Genomic DNA, 21,468 nt, shown 5'->3' with positions numbered 1-21,468 from the left:
TCCCAAAATGCAAACTGTCACACAGCAGTTGGTCAAAGTGAAAACCACACTTACTATGGGAAAGATGTTAAAGGGGGTGTCACTTGCTGAACTGGATCCAAGTGAGCCCAACTGTTTGAAGTAAGTTCAGAATTAGAGAAGGTGTTTTGTTAATACACTGAAATGATCTGCTTCTGCCACTTCTCTGTATTAATATCAATTCAGAACCACAATCACCAATCAGAACGACAACAGGTAGTAGTAGACAAATTGAATCAGCAGACAAAAACTAACCTGCAAACTACTTTTTTCTCATAACTTCAAATAACATTTTTTGTTATTGTTGTGGTGAGGATCTGGCACCTAAGTATTGCACAAACCATAGGCTCAAAGGCTGAACAATTCACTGGCTAAAACAGAGCATTAAAAATTTTATAGCACAAACAATTCTATACCTTCTTTCAGTTTCATTTTAATTAAAACAAAAAACATTTTTAAGCCAATAAATGCACTGTGTTAAGACACAGCCCTCACCCAAGAAACTGCAGGAATTATCTGCGAACAGGAAAACTCTGGCCACTATAAAAAGGGTCATGTCGTGAATGCAAAATTAAATCTGACAGCACTGCAAAAGGACCTTGGGAGTCTCTGGCATCTTGCTGTTAAACTAGACAGGAGGGAAACTGGGACTGACAATTGCCTCTATCCCTATTCCTGCCTTTGGTCCCACACCTCCCTAGCCTTCCTCTTTCCTCCTCTGTGAGATTTTTCAGTGTGTAACTGAACTCATAGTGCTACAGACTTTAGTAATTCTGTGCTGGCAATCCATGAGCACAGTAACTCTCCCCTGCTGGTGAGCAAAGAGCATCTGCCCATACAGCCAGGCACTCTTGCTGTGATTAGCATTTTTAGAACAAAGCATGTTAGTACACTAGCAAGTATCATTTAGAATAAAGTGAAATATTTGAGGGGAAAAGAGAAAACAACACTGTGTGTCAAGTCTATATTTATAAACTACAGTTAAATACCACCTTCTCCTGCTAAATCTCAGGCTGATCCAACCAACCCCCCATCCAACAATTCACATCAGTGATTTTATGAATACAATTTAAAATGTAGTATATTGACTGGAATTCATTACTATGTATTTAACAGCGTACAGTATAATAAAAAAATACAAATATCTGTTTCTATAACATTAAGAAGCAATAACATTTTGTCAGTGCCTTTCATTTACTTTGCAAGAAAAGGTATGGGAAACAGTTTTTCACTCATGAGAATGAGTCAAATAGAGCAAGTACATTTTCAATTTAAATTTCGGTTGACTGCAGGTATCCTTAAACACAGGAATGTCTTACCAATTCTGTACAATTTTTTTTTTTTAATTACTGACAACTTGTAGTCAATAAATCCTGTGTAATACTTCCAGAAAATTGTTAACTAAATACGAATTTTCAGACTGGTATAGAAACTATGCTTAGTCATTATAACATAGTTTCTTGATAAAGGCATTCAAATATTCTGCAGCTGAAAGATTCAACAAAGCAAAACCACAGTACTTAACTAAAAGGCAAAAAAAAGGTAAAAAGTAGTAAAATAAAAGGACACTTGAAAGGAAATTTCATCCTTCAACTAACCCAAGAAATAATGAGAAAGAAACAAAAGGGGAGATGAACAACCACCTGTCTACATAGTGACTGTTTACCCAGGCTCAACATGAACTGGGTGTCAGACATTCAAAAACTTTTCAACAGAATGAAAATTACCAATACTAACACTCAGATTATATCACTGTCTTTTGCTAAAAACCAGTCAGAAATCCCAGTTCTTCCACTGAAATGTAAGATTATACTAGCCAAAACCACCACAGGATTATTTACAGACATGTATATCAACAACTATGCTATGTAAAGCAAAGCTAATAAATATGTAGAGACAAGACGTAATTTAAAAAAAATGTTATCAACAAAGTATGAAAGGGCAGAACACTAAGCCAGCTTTAATTTTTGTAAAATATATCAGATAACTGAAAGGAACTGAGTATTTTGTCAATTCTACAGAATACAATAATATGGCCAAGAGCAGAGCTCCCTAGTATGGTTACATTACTCTGTGGTAGGGTTATGATGGGTGTTTAAGATACTGATACTCAATTGTGTAGATGGAAAAGCCTAAATGTCAACTCAAAGATCTAATTGTAAATGAAACCTCATTCCCTGAAGGCATAATCTTTCACTTCTACACACCAACACAAAAATAAAGATCACAGGCAATGAAAAAATAAACCAGAAGGCCACGCAGTTTGAAGACCAAATATTTCTTTACTTCAAAAATATATCTTTATATTCAAATTCCAAGTTGCTGCACAGAAGAAGGCATATGCAATCATAAATTTAATTTATCTTGATCATTTACATTCCCTGGCAGACTGAGCTCTGGAAAAACATCCAGTTTTCAGTGAAGACCTCTGCTACCTTGTCTTCTGTCTGGGTTCATTATAATATAAAGCAGTTGAGAAATAAGCCTCAGGGTCACGTAATCCATTCCCCACTAAACTGTGAATTGCCCCACGATAGAACTTTACCCAATAATGAATGAATTTGCTCATCATCCATCACAAGAACTTTTCAGAGTATATGTGGAATTCTTAAATTTTCTTTTAAGATGAACATACAAAAGTACAGCAGCTCTAGAACTGGAAATTAGAGTACTGAAAATTTAATTTTTTAAGCAGGATTTATGTCAGGATTTATGGCATACCTCTTGCCATTCTCCTTGCATGGAGAGGCTGTTTTTCATTCTTGACTTTAAAACAGGGCACACATAAAAAACAAACTTCATCCCTTCTGACTTGATGATGTTGCAATTCAGCACTATCTATCATCATTTGCATATGTGAATCCTTTTGGACATGGCCAAACAATGTGGTGAAAAACAGTAATAATCACAATCATAATTTAACCTCTGGTAAATTAAGTCCTAAAGAAGTTCTTAGAACTAACATATGGCCTCTCCATGTAATTAGATACCAGGACTTTTCTGCATTGGCTGCAAAGATTACATTTTTGCTAAGTTTCAGTGGTAAATTCTTCAAGCAGGAGGTGCTGGTAGTCTTCTTAATATTTCCATAGCTATCTTTAGATATGCTTTAGCCTGCAAAAACAGAAACATACATTAAGCACTCCATTTTCTATAAAAACAAATATTTCACAACCAATTAGACGTTTGTTCTTTTAGACACAAAAAGAAAAATTAAAGATGTTTCAATAAATGGGTTAAATTTAGCCTGCATTCAGGAAAAACAATGCATTAATACACAGAATAAGCACAAACATTATGTAAAAATATAGGTGGGAAGAGTTTAACTGAACAATTTAACAACAAGCAGAGTCAATAGCCTTCTGGAAGAGAAGTGATGAGGAAGAGACAGACTCTTTAGTCCCACAGGTACTATTAATTATAAACTTCCCTCATCCTGACAACCAGTATGCACTGTGCACAAGATAGAGAATCAGAGAAAACAACAGCACTCAAAAAAATTTTGAGACAATTAATTCATTACAGACTAGACTATCACTAGGGAATTTCCTACTCAGACATGTAAAGTATTTTTTTAAAAAGACACTTTTCCAAAAGACTTAAGTAGGTATTGGAAAGAACTAATTATGCATAACTAGAATCCACACAGTTAAAGCTCTTTCACACCAACCTGTGGCATCTGCTCAGACACCTTGAGCTGGAGGGCACAATAGCACAGAACAGCAGGACTATGGAGAGCAACTTAAGCAAGCACATTTATATTAACATCTCTAAAAACCATGACACAGCTAGGACCATGATCAGTCTACCATCAATTATTAACAAATAATGTCAAGGGACTTATATAAAAACACTATATGAAGTCCAACACAAACTCCAAAATTAAACCAAATTATTCCTGTACAAAGCTGAACAACTTGTAGTCAAAAAGGAACTTTTAAAAATTTCGGTGATTGATGTAATAATGTTTAATTAAAACAGTATTTTTTGTGTGCATGTATATATACACACTGCACACTGTTCCAGAGGCTGATTACTTCCATTGTTAAAAATGTACACCTTATCTGTAATTTGAATTTGTCATAGTTCATTTTTAGCTAGTGCATCACATTCTGTGTCTGTCCAGTACACAGCAAAGTCCCCTAGCTGAGCTTGCTCTTCTGCTCCTACTCTGTTCCAACAGGACCAACCTACTCCATCTTCTCCAATAATTCTGCATATAGAGACCACACTGACAACCTTTCCTGCTTTCCTCAAACAAATCTCCACAATAATCCCTACCACACTGATTTCTCCTGTCTCCTGCAGGATGGCTTTAACCATGAATTAGTCTTTGTATCCCTAATGAGCCTTTAAAACAGCAGACAAACTGACACATGCCAGAGGCCAGAGCTTGGGGAGCAGGAAGAGAAAGTGTCTGTCACACCAGGGCCACTAGCACTCACTGTCACTGCTCTGAACAAGGTGTGAGCCTCTTGCAGGGCCATGCACTGCTCACATCTCCTCTTTTTTAGGGATTGCTCCTGGCTTGCAGGATTTTCTTTTCTGGTACTCCCACCCATCACATCTCACAGTCTCAGTGCTCACATCTCCTTCAAACTAAAGCCATAAAATTTTCTGAGTTTGTAAGGAACACAGACAGCAAGACAGAATTGTTTTCTCTCACATACATGACTTTGTGGCATGAATTTAAGAACTTACTTACAATCATGAATTTTAAACTTCCATGCATACAGTTGCAGTGCAGTTAGGTAACAGTCTGTGTGCAACACTCACCTCGATCAGCTATTCCTGGCCTGGGTGGTCCAGCTACCCCAACTAACCACTGGCCTAGGCAGGATAATAGACCCACTTAAGTAAGGAGACTGACTGAAGTCAAGCTGCCTTTGCAGTTAAGTATTTGACTAATTGGCGCAGGAACGCTCCAGGTGGGAATTTCAAACTATCTGGAACAGTCCCACAGGCAGCTCCCACTTCACACAGATCAATTCATGCGTTTTAATGAGTCAATTAACAACCTGCATACAAAACCTGGCCCCTTCTAAAGACTTCCCAGGCTGCTTGCCTGCTCCAGAGTTGACCAAATTGTACACAGAATTACAAATTCACCGTAAACAGACTCAATTGCTTGTACAAATGTTACCTTACGTCAAGAGCCCAATAAACTTATGATACTTTTCCTACAAAATGCTGTTAATGAGTGTCTGAGCAACACTCCCCAGTGTACACTGACCCTCATTTGCCAAGCAGCTGATCACCACTTTGCAACAGGAGGTTCCTGGTGCAACTTTTTGTAGCCAGCATGCCAGCATAACAGAGATAGTGTTCTCAGCAACAAGTTTTGTCTGCTGAGTTTAAGGGTTTTTGTTTCCCTGGACCACTATTTTGTCTGTTGAACAGACCAGTATCTCATATGTGTCCTTACAAAACTCTCTCAGTCACCTGGCTTTGGCAAAAATCAACCATTTCGAGACTTGGTTTCCTGTCTTTGAACAAATAATTTAACTATGAGTGAGGACCTATCAATCAACATACCTGAAAGGTGTAAACAGAATCTTGGTGTCTGTCAATATGCACTCCCTAAAAAAAACCCTAAGTATATTGAATAGCTTTTCCTACTCATGATCTTTTCACTGTGGCACCCATAGACAGACAGCATAGCTCAGTTCTGCTGTTTAATCCATCATTACTAAGCCAAAGAAGTTGGGCTGCAACTGAAAACTGACAGGGTTTACTATTTCCTTTCTGTGTGGAAAACCAGCAGAGAAAGAGTAAAGGATGAGTTCCTATCACCCATAACCTTTTTCATTTTAATAGGAGAAAAGCAAACTTCTCAGGTCAGTTACTGCCTTAATGTCTGAAAGCTCTAAATGAATGGTTTATAGACTTTCTGAGAACCATTTTTTTTGCTGATAGACAATTTTTTATTTAACAACAATGTATCAGTTATAATTCTTCCCACTTCATAAGGATGAATGAAGACAGAATGCCCTAAAACGAGACCAGACCTGTTTATTATGAACATTGCCTAGACAGGGTCTGAGAGCAGCACTAGGACAGGCAGAGGCAGAGATGGAAGGTGATGTTCACAGAACCAAACAAAAAAAGCTGGGAAAGGGCCACATGACAGACTGCTCACACTCAAAGAGTGGTACAGTGCCACAAGGGCACAGTTCTTAAGACATCAAGGGTGCAGCTGATGATGAAGTGACTGATGACAGCACAGATGGTAGGGTAGGAAACAGAGAACCTGTAATGAAGTTCAACAGGAAATGGAGTGGAAAGTCCTACTTAGCATAAATAATCAGAACATCCTGATTCATCACCCTGTAACAAACCTGTCCTATCATGGGCTAATAGAGGTGGCGTAGACTTAAACTGGAAGATGTTTTATTAGCTCATATAATTAAGCCCTACAGTAATCCTAGGGAAATATGAGCCTTTCAGTTATGGCATTTCATTCTCCCTAAAAATCTTACATGTGAGAGAAGTATGCATCATTGCTAAGATTACTGCAGACTGTACAGGTCATGGCTGACTCTGCCCTGTTGTCATGGATTGTAATGGCTTAGCCTGACCTGCAGGTCTGCTTTCCACTGGGGTGCAGATCTTAGCCTGCCAATAGTTCACTACAAAGTCTGCCAGTATCTGGTGCAATGGCCACAGAAACACAAATCCCGACCTACAACCAACAAAGTCAAAGCAGGTAGCAGCTGCTATCACATTTTCCTTCACACAAACCACTGCATACAAACAACTTCAAACCAGTAACTCAGAAACATACTCTGATTCCATCACTGGGTTGAAGGTCTCATACACCATAGGCTATAAATCCCAGTACTGACATGGTATCTAATATCTATTTCTGATTACAAGACTCCAAGACTATTAAGCTGCTTTATCCAGCCCAGCAATCCAAAGGGGAATCTGTGCAAGTCCTGACTGTCTGGAGTATCAAGTGCTGTGGATGCTTATATGCCTCAGAACAAGGGAAAAAAATTAAATCTGCTCAACTGATTTGCTAGGGCTTACAATTTGTTAATTGCTGAAGGAAACTAGCCACCACGAGCAACTAATCAACTAGTGACTATCACAAGGACAAATACTACTAGTCTTAGCTACCATCTACACGAAAATAAGCACAGCCAGCCATTGATAACTTTGGTTCTTAGCACTCTCTGCACAACCACATTCTATTGGCCAGTTCAATCAGATTTTTAGATATCATTAATTTCCATGGAAATTATTAGTTGGACACAATTCCAGCCTTCAGTGCATGACTGGAGCTGCCTTCCAAAGTCTCTATTTTACTGTGGTCAGCTCAGAAGGCACTAAAAACATGATGACAAACACAGCTTTCAATGAATCTACTTCTGATAAATGTTTCATGTCACTCAGAGAAATTCTTGGTTGCTATAAGAGGTCCAGAGACTATCTAACTCAGTCTTCCTCTGGGCAGTTCTACCACAAGATTCTTCTTAGCATGTACTGGCAACTCTTCCCAAATTTCAATGAAGTCTCGAGTCAGAGAGGAAAACTGAATGAGACAGTAAAAGTTAATCCATACATTACAATAAGAAATGGAGGAGATGGGTAAATAAGCTGGATTTATGAAACTAAAATCTCAAAGAAAAATTGTTAGTGCTTATAGGAAATTTCCTATTAATCCTATATATCAGAAGTTGTAACAGCCAAACCACTCTTGGGGGCAGCTCCAGCTGGGTAATACTGCTATCCCAAGATGCTGTTACAGACATCTAAAACCACATCCTGTCCAAAACACAGGGTAAGTAGAACAGTACAAATCAAATGCAGTATAGTAACATCTTTCAAACAGACTATCCTACACTTGGCGTTTTCTTCAGCAAACAGAACCATAAATGAGGGTCTGATGATGCATTGTACTATCTACACCCTGAATGAAGGATTTGAACCTACACGTACCAAATGCTACTGTGATGATTCAGAGGAAGCCTTGATGATAAAGGCATATTATAAATCATACCCCACAGCCTTCTCAAGGGTTTGCTTTTCTTTTTAAAAATCTCACACTCTGGATTGACCAGTCATTAAACAGAATTATTAATGACAACTAAACCACAAAGTAGGATTCTATGATGGTTTGCTACCAGTACTTCAATTTTTCTTCAACTACTTCTTGCAATCTTTAAAAGGCTGTATGTTTTTACCCTATTTATGTATCACCCTTTCACAAGCATTCTACAGGAAAAGTGTTTCTGAATACAAATTTGAGTTGTCTCTTTAGGTGACACCACAGCAAGGTTTGCAACATTCTGATTTAATTGAAAAGGGATTATTAACCAGACTTATTTTGCTCTGTTCCATCAGGCTCCTGATGGCTTGTGTCCCTGCTTTCCACCTGACTGAGCTTTTTCTCTTCCCTTATAGATCAGTGTGCAATTTATTGAACTCAAAATCCTTCACTTGTGGATGCACTGGTACAGCAAATGTATTTTGTACTTGTTTGAGCTGCGTTTTTGACCTTAAGATAGGTGAGAGTTTGGTGCTGAACAATCACTGTCTGTTCTGCCAAGATACTGATAAATCCACTGTGCCATCCAGGCTGTGATATAGCCAAGTTTCTTGCGGGAATTCCTCACAAGATAACCACCAACTGCTCCATAACTCTCTGGGCTTTACACTCACAGAAAGAAGAGCTCTCAGGAACTGCTACTTATCTTTCTCCTAGTGTGATGGAGAGTTTACTGGGCATTTAAGCAGCTCCTTTGATGGAAGAATAACTCCACTGCAATTAATCACATTCTATATCTATTGCTGTGCCTCTAGTCTTCTTATCTGCAACCTTCAGGATGCCTCTTCCAAACACCTGTTTTGCTGCTGGTTCCTTTCCCATGGTCCATAGTAAGTTCCCGTACATCTGAGCATGATTAATTTCACTTGGTTTCAATGATTGCTCATTTGTTTTCCCTATTCTACCTTTTTGCCTACTCGACCATTTTATCAGCATTCCTGATTTTCATTGACCAGTTTTGCTGTCCAGTGACTCTTGCATCTGTTTGAGTGAGGAAAAAAATGGAGCCTTGCCCAGCTAATCCACCTCCACAGTGTTATGGAGGAGAAAAATGCTCAATCTCCAGAAGGGTCTCACTTCAGAAGGTAAGCCCTCACTGTTGACAGAAGTAAAAAATTATTAGTTTCTTGTAGAGGATCTTGGGCCACTCCCATCTGCTGCATTAGACTATGCAAGTACAGCAATATTCCATTTCTACATCACAAAGTTTTATCAATGAAGAGTATTAAGAAAAAGCCACAAAAAAAAAGCCACAATTTAAACAACCAAGCTGACAGAAATATTAACATAAGACAATGTTATACCGAGAGCAAAATCATTTTACCAGCATTGTTATTTCTCTCAGGGGACTGCCTCAAACTTCACCAGAAGAGAACTCCAGTCATCAAACCTTTCTATCCTTTAGCTATATTGTCACTACTTTCCATAAGCAGATTAGTCTTGTGTATTCTGTGCCTTCCCTGAGGAAGAATTTTTTAAGTTCACACAGGCACCATTCTACAAGTAATTTTCTTTTTTAGTTCTTAGTCATTTCCTTGTCATTTGTGAAAAGGAAACCCCTTTTCCACCAACTGCATCTAAGCTTTAAAATAATAAATTTAGACAAGTTTGCTTAGACATTTTGAAATTCAAGTCAGAGATACTTTTATACCATCTGCAAGGCAAGATGAACCCCATGGCAGATGTGTAAGCAAAAATGTATTAACTAACATATTTTAGAAACCATTTTATTCTAGGCTTGACACAGTTCAAAAGGTGTGACAACATGCTGGGTTTCTAAGAAGTCAATCACCATCCCTACTCCCTACTGCTTGAATCTGCTAGGTATTATTTCAGGTCTATGATTTTGTATCTGATTTGTAAGTGTGTTCTAACAAAATCAGGATAGAATTTTGTACGAAAATCCAAGGCACATTTAAGCAACAAGAGTAAAGAATTTCAGCAGACATTGTTCTCTATCTGAAAAGTTGTTAATGCATGAATAGCCACAATGTCAGTTTATTTGAGAAACATGGTGATGACTGTCATGTATTAAAGATTAGAATCTGACCTTATATGACCTCTCCCACCATCAGTTATGTGCTAAGAATTTAATGTGTCTTTGAAAATATAAGAGTGATATTTTTTCTGTCTTTAAAATTAGAAGAAAAGTAGTGATAAAGGAAAATTCTTTTTCACTCTGGAGAGATTAGTGACATTTTACAAAAACACATTCTCCAAGGAGAATGATTATCTCACAGACACAATGGCAGAGAAGGATATTAAGAGTTTTCCCAAGAGCCACACAATATTTGTCAATCTTTATTCCTCTGCATATTTAACTTAATTGCCACAAACGGTGATCATAACCCACCCTTTTGTTATCAAGAACATAGTTCAAGGAAGAACAGATGGTGACACAACAGACTTTCTTGCCTTTCTATTTTCAAAATTCTATCCCACACAGGTCTGAATTCTTAGACCAATAGTCCAGCAGGCTACAGACTCTTGGTTATTACAGATTTCAGATACTGTGAGCTTTCCATCTTAGTTTCCCAGCTGTTTTACTTCAGTTTTGACCAAAGCCATGCATCCATTCAAACCTTCACATTGCTGATCAAACTGTCCAGAGAGAAACTACCACATGGACTACAGGGATTCCTTTTCAAATAGATCTGGACTCAAGATCACTACATTATTCCATAGCACAGGCCTTGCCCAAACCAAGCAAAAATACAGCATTCAATTAGAAGTCAACACACCATAGAGCTGCCTCTTCTCTTTGAAAATAAAATCACAATTTTAAGACTGTCACTGTTCTTCCAGAATCTTGTTCAATATGTTAATAACATTGGATTAACAATGTTAATGTTCGCCTCCTTTTTTTTTCTCTATATGTACAACTACTTTCTTTTACAGATTTGCTTGTTTGACTCTGACTACCTCACCAACTCTCATTTTCCACTGACAATAAAATGTAATGGCAAATACACTGAAAAATCTATTTCCTTTTGTGTGTAAATTGCTCCACTTTCTGCTGAAAACAACCCAGGTACTGACAATATGAAGTTTTGTTCTAAACATCTTTAGATAAGACCCTTTGACAGTTTCCAGGCTCAGCTACCAAAGGCTTAACTGACAGTTTTAGAGGACCTGCATTAGATGCAAGAGTCTCATGAGGCTTGACACTGACCTTCCTCCTCTTAGCGTGCCAGGACCTGGATCAAGTATTCTCTATTCTGAATGATTCAGCCTCATTAAACAAAACCAAACCCACAGAAGCAGAACAGATGACCAGCATTCCAAAATCAAGGGCCCTATTGATATTACCTTCTTTTACTTTATTTCCTTATTTCATTCAAACACACATTTCTTTCCAAACAGTAGTAAGAAGAAGCACTTCCCATTCACTTTCAGAGGAGAGCTTTCTGTTGTTCTAAGTGCAGTGCACCAAACTTACAGCATCACTTTGAGGCTGAGAGATCACAACAGGCTGTCCTGAATCACACGTCTCCCGTATATTAACATGCAGTGGAACATCTCCTGCATCAAAAATACCAAGACACACATATGTGAAGACCCAGTATGTCTTAAATGTTTCCTTAAAATAACCCTAAAGCAACTTGAAATCCAATTCCCATTCAGTATAGTCTTTCAATTGCTTTATCTTCAAAAATTAGGATTTTAAATGAAAATTGGCTGCAGTATAGTTTCCTTACATCCATAATGAATAATGCCAAACATATTTTGGATTTTTCATTCTCTGAATACAAAGGACCATGCATTAGTCATTTATTAGAGAAGGAAAGGCTTTTTGCCTCAAGCACACAGAAAAATACAGACTGAGATACAAATTATTTTGTTTACGTGAAATAAATTGCCTGAGTGTTAGGCAACTGTTCATCATGCAACTTATGTTCAGCTATCTCCTCATTTTAAATTCTTTTCAGTGCTGTTTGAGATTTTAATCACTGTTCAAAGACTTCTTTGAATACTTAATTTCCAAATAATAGCATTTGTTATTGTCCTTATTAGGCCTTGGATCCAATTCAAAGATGGACAACTATTCAGTTCATTCTTCTTTCCAACAGAAATCTTCTTTATATTCTGCTTTTATAATGAGCAGTGAACTGTCAGAGAGGAAAGGAACATTCTAAAGGAGAATCAATTAGCAGCGCTATTCCATTCTGAGACATACTTACTGAAACACAGATTTTTTCACTACAAAAATCTTGGACACTCCTATGTTTAGTTCACTGCTACATAAATAATTCTGAAGTGAACTGAAGACCAACTTTCTTTTACTGGAAGACACAGCTAAATTTTACACTATAGATTGATGAAGACAGAACAGCCTTAGTTCAATCCTGACATATCAGAAACCATATAAGTTTAATTCATACATTTTAGCAACCTGATTTAACTAAAACCAAGACCAGTGCAAATTACTGAGATTCAATGTATCCAGAAAAAGAAACAGTTTAAAAAACTGTATGAAAATTGACAAAGTTTAACAAATAAAAAAAACAAAACACAAAGCAAGTAGGAATACAAACAAAAACAAAGAGTAAACACAAGAGCTGTGGCTCCATGATTAGTGTGCTGAATCATTGAAAAACTTTACAATTTAGGATAACTGCAGTCCATTTCCTTCAAATTTATTTTTTTCTTACTTATTTGAATTATTAATAAATTTAGGTATAAAAATCTGTTCATGTATTCATTTAAAAAAATTTCAGGGGTTTGTCTTAAAGTTTTCTAACCATAAACATTTTTAATTGATTAACAGTGACTTTGTAAATCTCCCTGACATTCACTTCCTACTCTTATTTTATGTCGAGACTAATCTTCTCTTTTTTCCTACAGAATTTTTGTTAATGAAAAAATACTTCTTCACTACCAGCTTAATAACAATCTCCACTAAGTGCAGCCTCTCTCTTTTCTTCCTCAGACTTAAAAACATGTGCTGGTAGTACAGGAGCATACAGGACTTGTAAGAACAGAACTGCAGTCAGAAGATAAAAGAAAAATGCATTAGAACTTAAAAAACTCAAAAATTTTTTATTTAAGCAGAAGGCATCAAAACCATCTACATATAACTGTTTGGGTGATAAGGGTTTGAGGAAGGTAAAACTTTTGTACTATTCCTCCCTACTCAATGTGATGGGAACTTGTCATCTTAAGTTTTTCTTATATTAACAACTACTGCTGACTGCAAATCAAAAGAATAAATTTATTGTAGGAAGAAAAACCAAAGAATTTTAAAAATCTGGCAGTCACTGCTGATGGTCAGGAACCAGATGGTGTTAAAGTTTCAAGAATTGCAAAGGTCAGGATGGAAAACACAGAAATTATCATCTCAGTATCATGCATACCAATGGCATAGCTTTCTGGTCAAGGTTACAGCACTCAAATTTCAGGAAAAAAGTTTCTGAGACACAGAGAGAAAAATCAGCAGCACAAAATCTCCCTCACAAACCTTCCCACATTTTCCTTTAGAGAACAATAAAAAGAGAAGACAATCAGAAGTATATGAAAAAATGGAGTACACTTGAAAGTCTCCTGGAAATTGATAATCGTCTTTTGTCATAAACAAAAATAAGGTATTCAATAATACTAATGACAGCCAACTCTCAGCAAGTGGAAGGATGACATTTTTCAATCCTGCACACTGTTAGCTTGCAGAATTTGTCAGATGTTGGGTGACAAATATCTTGTTGGGTTTCCAAGGATGACTAGGTGCTTACCTAAACAAGCAGAACAACCACAGGTGTCAGAAAATACAGGCAAAATAAATTTAGAATTATTAATTTTAATTTTATGCACTTTACAGATACATATGTAAAAATATGCTCTCAAGGTTTTTGGGCAGAATTCAAGTAATACTGAGATAAAACTTACATTTGGGATGGATTAAAATAAAATCTGTAAGCAGTAATTCTTACCATACCATATGGCATTATTATGTAATGGTCATTCCTGGAAGGAGGAGCATACTAATCAGATCAAGTACTGTAATTCTAAACTTCAACCTTGGGGCATTACTCCTAATCTTAGTCTGGTTTTGCATTGACAGCTTGAAGTTAAACTTCACTCTGCTTTATTCTGTACATCTCATCTATCTCCTGCAAGATCTGTACATCTCTCACATCTCTCCTAATTAAATCACAATCAGTTCTGCACTCTTAGAAAATAACAAAAACCACCTATGGGACCAATGCCATGGTACATCATCTGTGCCTGTGTATCTAAATCTATGTTTGATTCAACTGCTTGCAGAGCATTTGCATCCATCCACATAACCCAAGGCTGTAGAAGTCCCCTTGGGCTCTGATCACAACTCATTATATATTCAGAAAACTAAAAGATAGCCCAAAAGCATGTTTTTAATTATGTGTTGCCTTGCTATCTTAAGTCTATGTCAGACCTTGATGTTTCTGTGTTGATCTTTCTAAGTGAGCTTCCTGGTTCTTTTTAATGAATTAGCTACGGAAAATCATTGAGATAATTAGAGTAATACATGGAAACACATCATTAGCACATGCAATTACTCCATTTACCAACTTAATTACGCTGTGTTACATTCTATTACAGTGCAGGTTGAACCATGCCTTTTTAAACCAGTAATGTGTATTTTAAAGATCATTGTATATTTTAGCCTACAGGCATGAGATAGCTTAATCATAGCTAATCATAGAATGGTTTAAGTCAGAAGGGGCCTTAAAAATCATTTAGCTCCAACCACTCTTCCATGGACAGGGACACCTTCAAGTAGAGCAGGTGGCTCAGAGCCCCATCCAACCTACCCTTGAACATTTTCAGGAATGAAGCACCCATAACTCCTGTGCCAAACCCTCACAGTAAAGAATTTCTTCCTAATATCTAATCTAAATCTACCCTCCTTCAGTTTAAAGTAATTCTCCATTGTCCTATCATTGCTGCCTTTGTAAAAAGCCTCCAGCTTGCTTTTAAGACCTGTTTAGGTACCAGAAGGCTGCTATAGGGATTCCACTGAGTCAATATGTAACAATTCATTTCATTTAAATGAAATAAATGACAAAACATTTATTGATACTACTGGACAGAGTTTAGGTCTGTCCTAAGACTAAATATAATTCTAGGTTATTTGTAAAAATGGTCATATAGCCAAACACATAATGAATTTCAGGTAATATAGCACATTGATATCAAAACAATTCGTGTTCTGGATTGTTTGTAAATACAAAGATTTAAGATGCAATTCAAGAATTTTCATATGCAGTCAACATCACCATTACAAGACTGACAAGGAACAGAGCACACTACTAATTCGTTCCATTGTATCTGAAAACTGTCTGAATACAAAGCAATATAGGATTATGCAGTTTCATAGTTCAGTTAATGCTTGATGCACATCATTAAACTTTTCTTAAAAAAAAAAAAAACAAAAAAACATTTCCATATCCTTACCCAAAATATCCAATCCAAGGGTTTTTGCCAGATCTCTTACACCATCAGCTCCAAAAATATGTGTCTCATGCTTACATTTGGGACACTGGAAAACACTCATATTTTGAACCAGTCCTAAAACCTGTCAAAGTAAAGGAAAGGAAAGGATGTTCAAACCAAGCACTGCTATTTCCATTATTCATCTCTGATAGTATAGAATAGATTATTCACTAAGAACCAACAGAGAGTGGTTATTTAAAACAGGAATCAGTCATTAATACCATTATCAGCTCTTATTAGTCATATCAGTGGCACCATTATCTGTGCAGTATTTCAATCTTTTCACATTTATACCTCTCGAAGACTAACAGTCATATTTGTAAACAAAAGTATTTCTTGCACAAAATCTGACTTGTCAAGAACTCTCCCTGCCAGTATTTAATTTTCAAACTCTGAACACTCATGTGTGAATTTTCATGTGTGTTTTACAATTTTGTACCTCGCAGTTTCAGGAAAGACAAAACAAAAACCTACCATTACAAGAAATTACAAAATCAGACGTGCTTTTAAGGTATTTTTCTAAGTAATCCTGTAGGGAAATGTTTCAAAAAGAACCAGATTTATTATTCTTCTGAAGAGAAGAAACACATTTTAAAGATCAAACAATAGCAATAGTTACGTGAAACTAAGTGGCAAAACCCAGAGCATAAAAATTGAATACACACATGCTGGGTACCTTTCTGTTGATGCCTGGTTTTCAACATCATCCTTATAAAATATGTTAAATAAAAAACTGCCAAGTCATTCACACAAAAAAATCTTCTTTTACAACGTGAAATAATGCTAATCATCTCATTTTATTCACATAGCAAGCAAAACTTTTCATTGAGGCAGAGCAAAATTTCCACAAGTGATAAAAACAGTGTTCAAATGCTTCAGGGTAGAAGTTTCTATCCATCTGCTAATGAACAGAACACCTGCTTTAACAGATTCAATGTTATAATACTTCACTTTCAAATTTGTATATTACCTAGATATGTCACATACACTATAGCTGAATTTTATAATACACCATTTATATTGTTAGTTCCTTTGCAGCATTTGGTATTTCTACATTCTCCTGAACCTTCTACTTTTGTACTTGAGCAAGGTGGTCTCTATTTATTAGAGAAGAAACAAAGCCACTATGCTAATGATGCTTATCTAGGAGGAAACAGCAGTGTTCAATGAAACCAATATATTTAAGTAAAAGTGAATGTGAATTGTGAGTAACTTCTGGCACTGAACTTAAAACAAAAATGTATGTTATTCACAGCATCATAATAAAAGTTTCCTTAGCTCTAAACCAAAATTTATCAAAAGATGGTCACCTGTCTTTTCTATACCACCATAAAGTATATTTGCTACATCTTCCTTTACTTACATAAAACCCTCAGATGGTTTAAAATAAGGAACATTTTAAGAAATAATATTTTTAAAAATTTTACCTACTTCCATTTTAACACCTCAAACTGACTTTCCCCCTTTTCAGCTCTCTCCCATGGACTGTCAGAGAAGCAAGAGGATCAAATGACACATTATTACAGGTAATTTTATCATCCAGTTCTTAAATTAGTAGAGCCATGAAATACTACATGTCCAAGGCTACAAGGTGCAGGGACAATAAAAAGCGACCTGTACAGCCACAGCCTTCCATGGATGACCTTTAAGCAGGCATTCATCCTGCTCTCCCCTAAAGTCAAGTCATGCAGTTTTTACTCTGCTGGTAAACTGAAGAAAATTGAAAGAATTACTTTTTGACAAAAGAAAAATATTATTTTCACCAGGATATAGGAAGGTCATTTTTGACAGTGCATGGGGGAAAAAAAGAGTAATTTGAAATTTACAATTTAATTAATTCATTGTCAGGTATCTTGGGGTTTGAACTTTCTGCTCTCTTCAAAGTACTCTTACAACATTCATGATTCAGCAAATTTATCATCAAAGAAAAATTTATGTAGTCTACTATTTTTTGTGAATAGTTAAGCATTATTACATCTGTTTTGTTCATATTTTAATAACCTATTATCTAAGAAGTCCTTCAGCCAATGCAAAAGCAAATGCTGAGATACAGCTGTATCTCCAATGCTAGACCAGCTTTAGAGACCTTATAGAGAGTCCTTTTTTATTTCCATTTAAACAAACCTTACTAAAAGCAAATGACATTTCAGCATCACATAATAATTAGAATTTTTGGTGTTGGTCCTGTTTGTTAGCCAATAAATAGTGCATATTTAATAATATATCATTTATTCTTCTGGAATATCAAGATGCCACTTTAAAAAATACTAAGTATAATACACAACATTAATGCTTAAGTGTATTTTTATCATGTATATTTCTGCACATATATTTACAGAAGGGAGCTCCTTATGACCTTCAGAGCTTTTAAATCTACAAAGTAATAGGTCTTGCTAATGAAGTCAGAAATAACCCTCATTTCCCTGCTCAAATAATAGACTTATAATAGCTTCAAAACAGTTGTTACTGTCAACACAAACTATTCCATAAGTGTGTGTGAATTCTATTCTAGTCCTTGGTGAGCCTGGCAAACTTGGCTCAGGAATGACATGAAAACTTGTATGCACCCAATACAGGAGCTAACCTATGGCAGCAGTATGGAGCTGCATTCCATTTAGTCTAATTGTTATTTTAAATGGCGAAGAGGCATCTGGTAAGAAATAACAGGAAATGAAGAAAGAACCCTTTCATTATCTGCACACAATTTTTGAATGTTTACATATTTCTTGTGCTCCGTTAACCTTTTGGTTACACAATAAATCATGCTTAAAACCAAATATACAACCTTTTAAGTTAAGGAAAATACAGCAATGAAATGAAATCTCTCTGTATTTACATTAGGAGACAATTCCTGGGAAACCCACTTCAGTGATTCATTGTACTTAAGGATGGATAATGCTGAGGGCTGACTTAAATCTGATGGGGACTGTTTACAGTTCCTCTGCCATCAACTTCCTGCATCAGTCAGTGCTTCAAGTAAACATGCACAACATTTCTATCTTCCTACCTTTCATTTTACAATGAACCATTTCTGCCTCTAATATCTGCTCCTAACATGAAGCCATAATCATGGCTGGTTACTCTGGATGCTTCAGAAACACCAGTAAGAACATAGCCAAATAAGCCACTTTAGTACAACTCAGAAGGAAATACATAGCTGAGTTTAAGCAGTTTTTTGAAACCTACAAAATCCACAGCATAACCTTCCAATTCAAGTAAGTTTCCAGAAAAATTGCAGATTTAACTAAAACCCTCTCTTTTCTTTGAGGGATATGATTGATAAGAAACTATAATGAACTCAGCCTCAGCAGATGGAAATAGGCAGTTTTTTCCCTAAATACTCAAAATTATTCACTTTGAGTCACCCTTGGGAATGCAAGAAAACATTGGCCAAACTCACATAACAGACAAGAATCTTGAAACTTGTGATAGGAGTCAGCAACACAAATTCCTTCTTCACTGTAAGTGTAAGAGTGCTCCACTGCTCAAGAGACATCACTCCTCTTTTAATGACTATGTCCTAAGACTGAAAATATGAATTTTATCTTGTAATCCTGGTTTTAATGCCGACTCTCCTTGCTGGCTTTTCAGTAGTTCTTTCAGTCACCCTACTTCAATTTCAATAAAGGACAAATAATATTAACAATTGTGACTTTACTGTGGTAATTCTACGTGTGTCATCTGAGTCCCTGATACTAATAACAGGGAAGGTGGAATATACATAGATGCCTCTATGTACATGGGAGAGACCCTAGTTTATTAAATACAAGAAAGAACACTCAGAGTTCAGCAACCTATAGATTTTCTGCTTCTTTCAACAATCAGCTCTTTGCAAGCACTTTCTGAAAGATTAAGGATTGTAGAGATTAGAAATTTAAAAATCAGTTTATTACATCGTCAGGATATGTAACTTTATCACAGACCTGCAGATTCCATCTCTTTAAACATAAACCTCAGGTCTCGAGTTGGCCATGAAAAACTACATCACTTCACTTTCTTTAGATCCTCATCTTTTGTAACACATTTCTAAATGTCAATTTAGGCAGAAGCTGCTTTAAAGCTCAAGTAAATGACACACTTGTACACATGTACATACAGGGTAGAATAAAATAAAGCAGCTTAATGAAAAAGTTAAAGCCTGATAGCTGGCTCAAGTGCATTCAAACTCCACATACTGTGTAACAGCTTTATTGTGATTTTTCACTTCAGTTGACAAGAACTGATAATTCCAATGAACCAAAATAGATCATAGTTAATATTTTCCACTAGTCAAATCAGTATTAACCAAGCACATCCAAGAAATGCATGATTTTCTTGGAGGCCATTCTCTTTGAAGAGCATTGAACAAAACAGTTTTAGAAAGAAATCTTGGTAATTTGTCATTAAAACAAAAGGAAAATTCAGTGAAGTACTAACTTGAACACAATTTCAATTGAAGAAAATAATTTTACATCATTTGAACAAACCCAAACATAAAATCAAAACAAAATGTTTTGTATGTTATTCCTGTTTTCCTTCTGGCAGCAAATTATAAATGCTACAATACTTCCATTTTGATGCAAATATGCTTAAAGAATAGTAATAAGGAATTCATCAAAGTATTTCTTTTGTTAAGCCATCCTGTAAATTAAAAAAGGGAAAGCATTCACTTCAACTTTCTGTTGCATTTTTTTTAATTAGGAAAACACTAGCTATGAAAGAAACTTCCTTTCTTAAGAAAGATTAAAAATGACCTTCACATAGGTGAGCAAGAAAACATCTTTTTTTTCCCTACAGTTTATGATAAGGAAGCATTTTAAATATTCTTTCATCAACTGCCCATTTTAAAGTAAAGATGAATCTCTACATAAACATATTCTAGGGTATTACATTCAGTTACTTAGCAACTTGTAGCACCCAGAGAAAATATCAACTTAAGGATGTTAGCCTGTTTAATATTTTCTCCTAATTGTGGATATTCTTAAATTTCTCATTTCTCAAACAAGTAAGCTAAGATATAAGCTATAAACCTCATGAAAACATTGATTAGACAGTCCTCTACTTGTCAAGATAGTTACAGAGCCCTTCAAACAGCAAAGTAACTAAATATACACACAGTTCCACAAAAATTTGAGTTTGCTTCTTAAAAAATAACTATAAATAATTTTTCTACATTTCATGAAATTTTAAGCCCCATCACAGTGCTGAAGATTACATACAATGAGGACATACAGTATAACTGAAAGGCATGCTCTATTTCTTAAGATACTCTGTTCAGCAATCTGATCCATTCCACATGATGAAACAAACAGATTTAAAACAAATTATCTATTTTTATGGCTTCAGCCTGAGAAAATTCTCACCTTTCTTTTTAACTAAGTTCCTGATACAGATATAAAATAGATTCTCAGCCTTTTAGCAAGAATTCATTAAGTTCAAGTGATTGCTGAATGTTCACCTACTGCTGCATATGGAAAGTTTTTTTACATTTTGGAAAAAGTAAAATCTACCGGTATTTTTCATGTAGAGACTTACAGGCACATGGACTTTTCTAAACATTTCAGCTCCTTTGTGTGCATCCAATAAAGCCACGTCTTGTGGAGTGGAGACGATCACAGCTCCTGGGAGAAGAAAACATGAAATCCCATTAAAATGCGTATTATTAATTATTCTGCTAAATATTTTAAATATTTAGTACATTCTACTAAATTCAAAGTAGTCACATATTTATATGCTTTTAAGGAAGAAAAATATGCCAGGTTTTTTTATTCTACAATGATCAAAATAACTGATAAATATTTTAGATACTTTCACCATAACTTTTTCCATGTAGAAACCATTAACACTTTCTAAATGAGAAAAATTATCTAGTATCATACAACCGGCCACATGCTGACATTGCAGAGGTTGTTCTCTGGGAATATCTACACAGTAATAGTCCCATGCCATAA

The 21,468-nt window shown here is 35.8% G+C and overlaps 1 protein-coding gene across 4 annotated transcripts in view; it reads right to left on the bottom strand.

Moving 5' to 3' along the window:
- Positions 1-1,952: 1,952 nt before the first annotated feature.
- NUBPL (NUBP iron-sulfur cluster assembly factor, mitochondrial) overlaps positions 1,953-21,468 on the bottom strand; it is a 79,464-nt gene continuing 59,948 nt past the window's right edge. For 3 of the 4 annotated variants that reach the window (XM_079309066.1, XM_079309067.1, XM_079309068.1), the window contains 4 exons: positions 21,053-21,138; positions 15,500-15,620; positions 11,511-11,593; positions 2,682-3,132 (listed from right to left, as the gene is read on the bottom strand). In XM_079309066.1, coding sequence (XP_079165192.1) covers positions 3,070-3,132; positions 11,511-11,593; positions 15,500-15,620; positions 21,053-21,138 — 353 coding nt within the window. In that variant the 3' untranslated portion in view covers positions 2,682-3,069. Of the gene's footprint in view, positions 3,133-11,510; positions 11,594-15,499; positions 15,621-21,052; positions 21,139-21,468 lie in introns of all 4 variants that reach the window. The other variant, XM_079309065.1, reaches the window with a different exon arrangement.

The sequence above is a fragment of the Erithacus rubecula genome (genome assembly GCF_903797595.1).
Source record: "Erithacus rubecula genome assembly, chromosome: 6".
NCBI lineage: Eukaryota > Metazoa > Chordata > Aves > Passeriformes > Muscicapidae > Erithacus > Erithacus rubecula.
The sequence above is the reverse complement of the archived record's forward strand: the minus strand, read 5'-3'. Positions and strand labels throughout refer to the sequence as shown.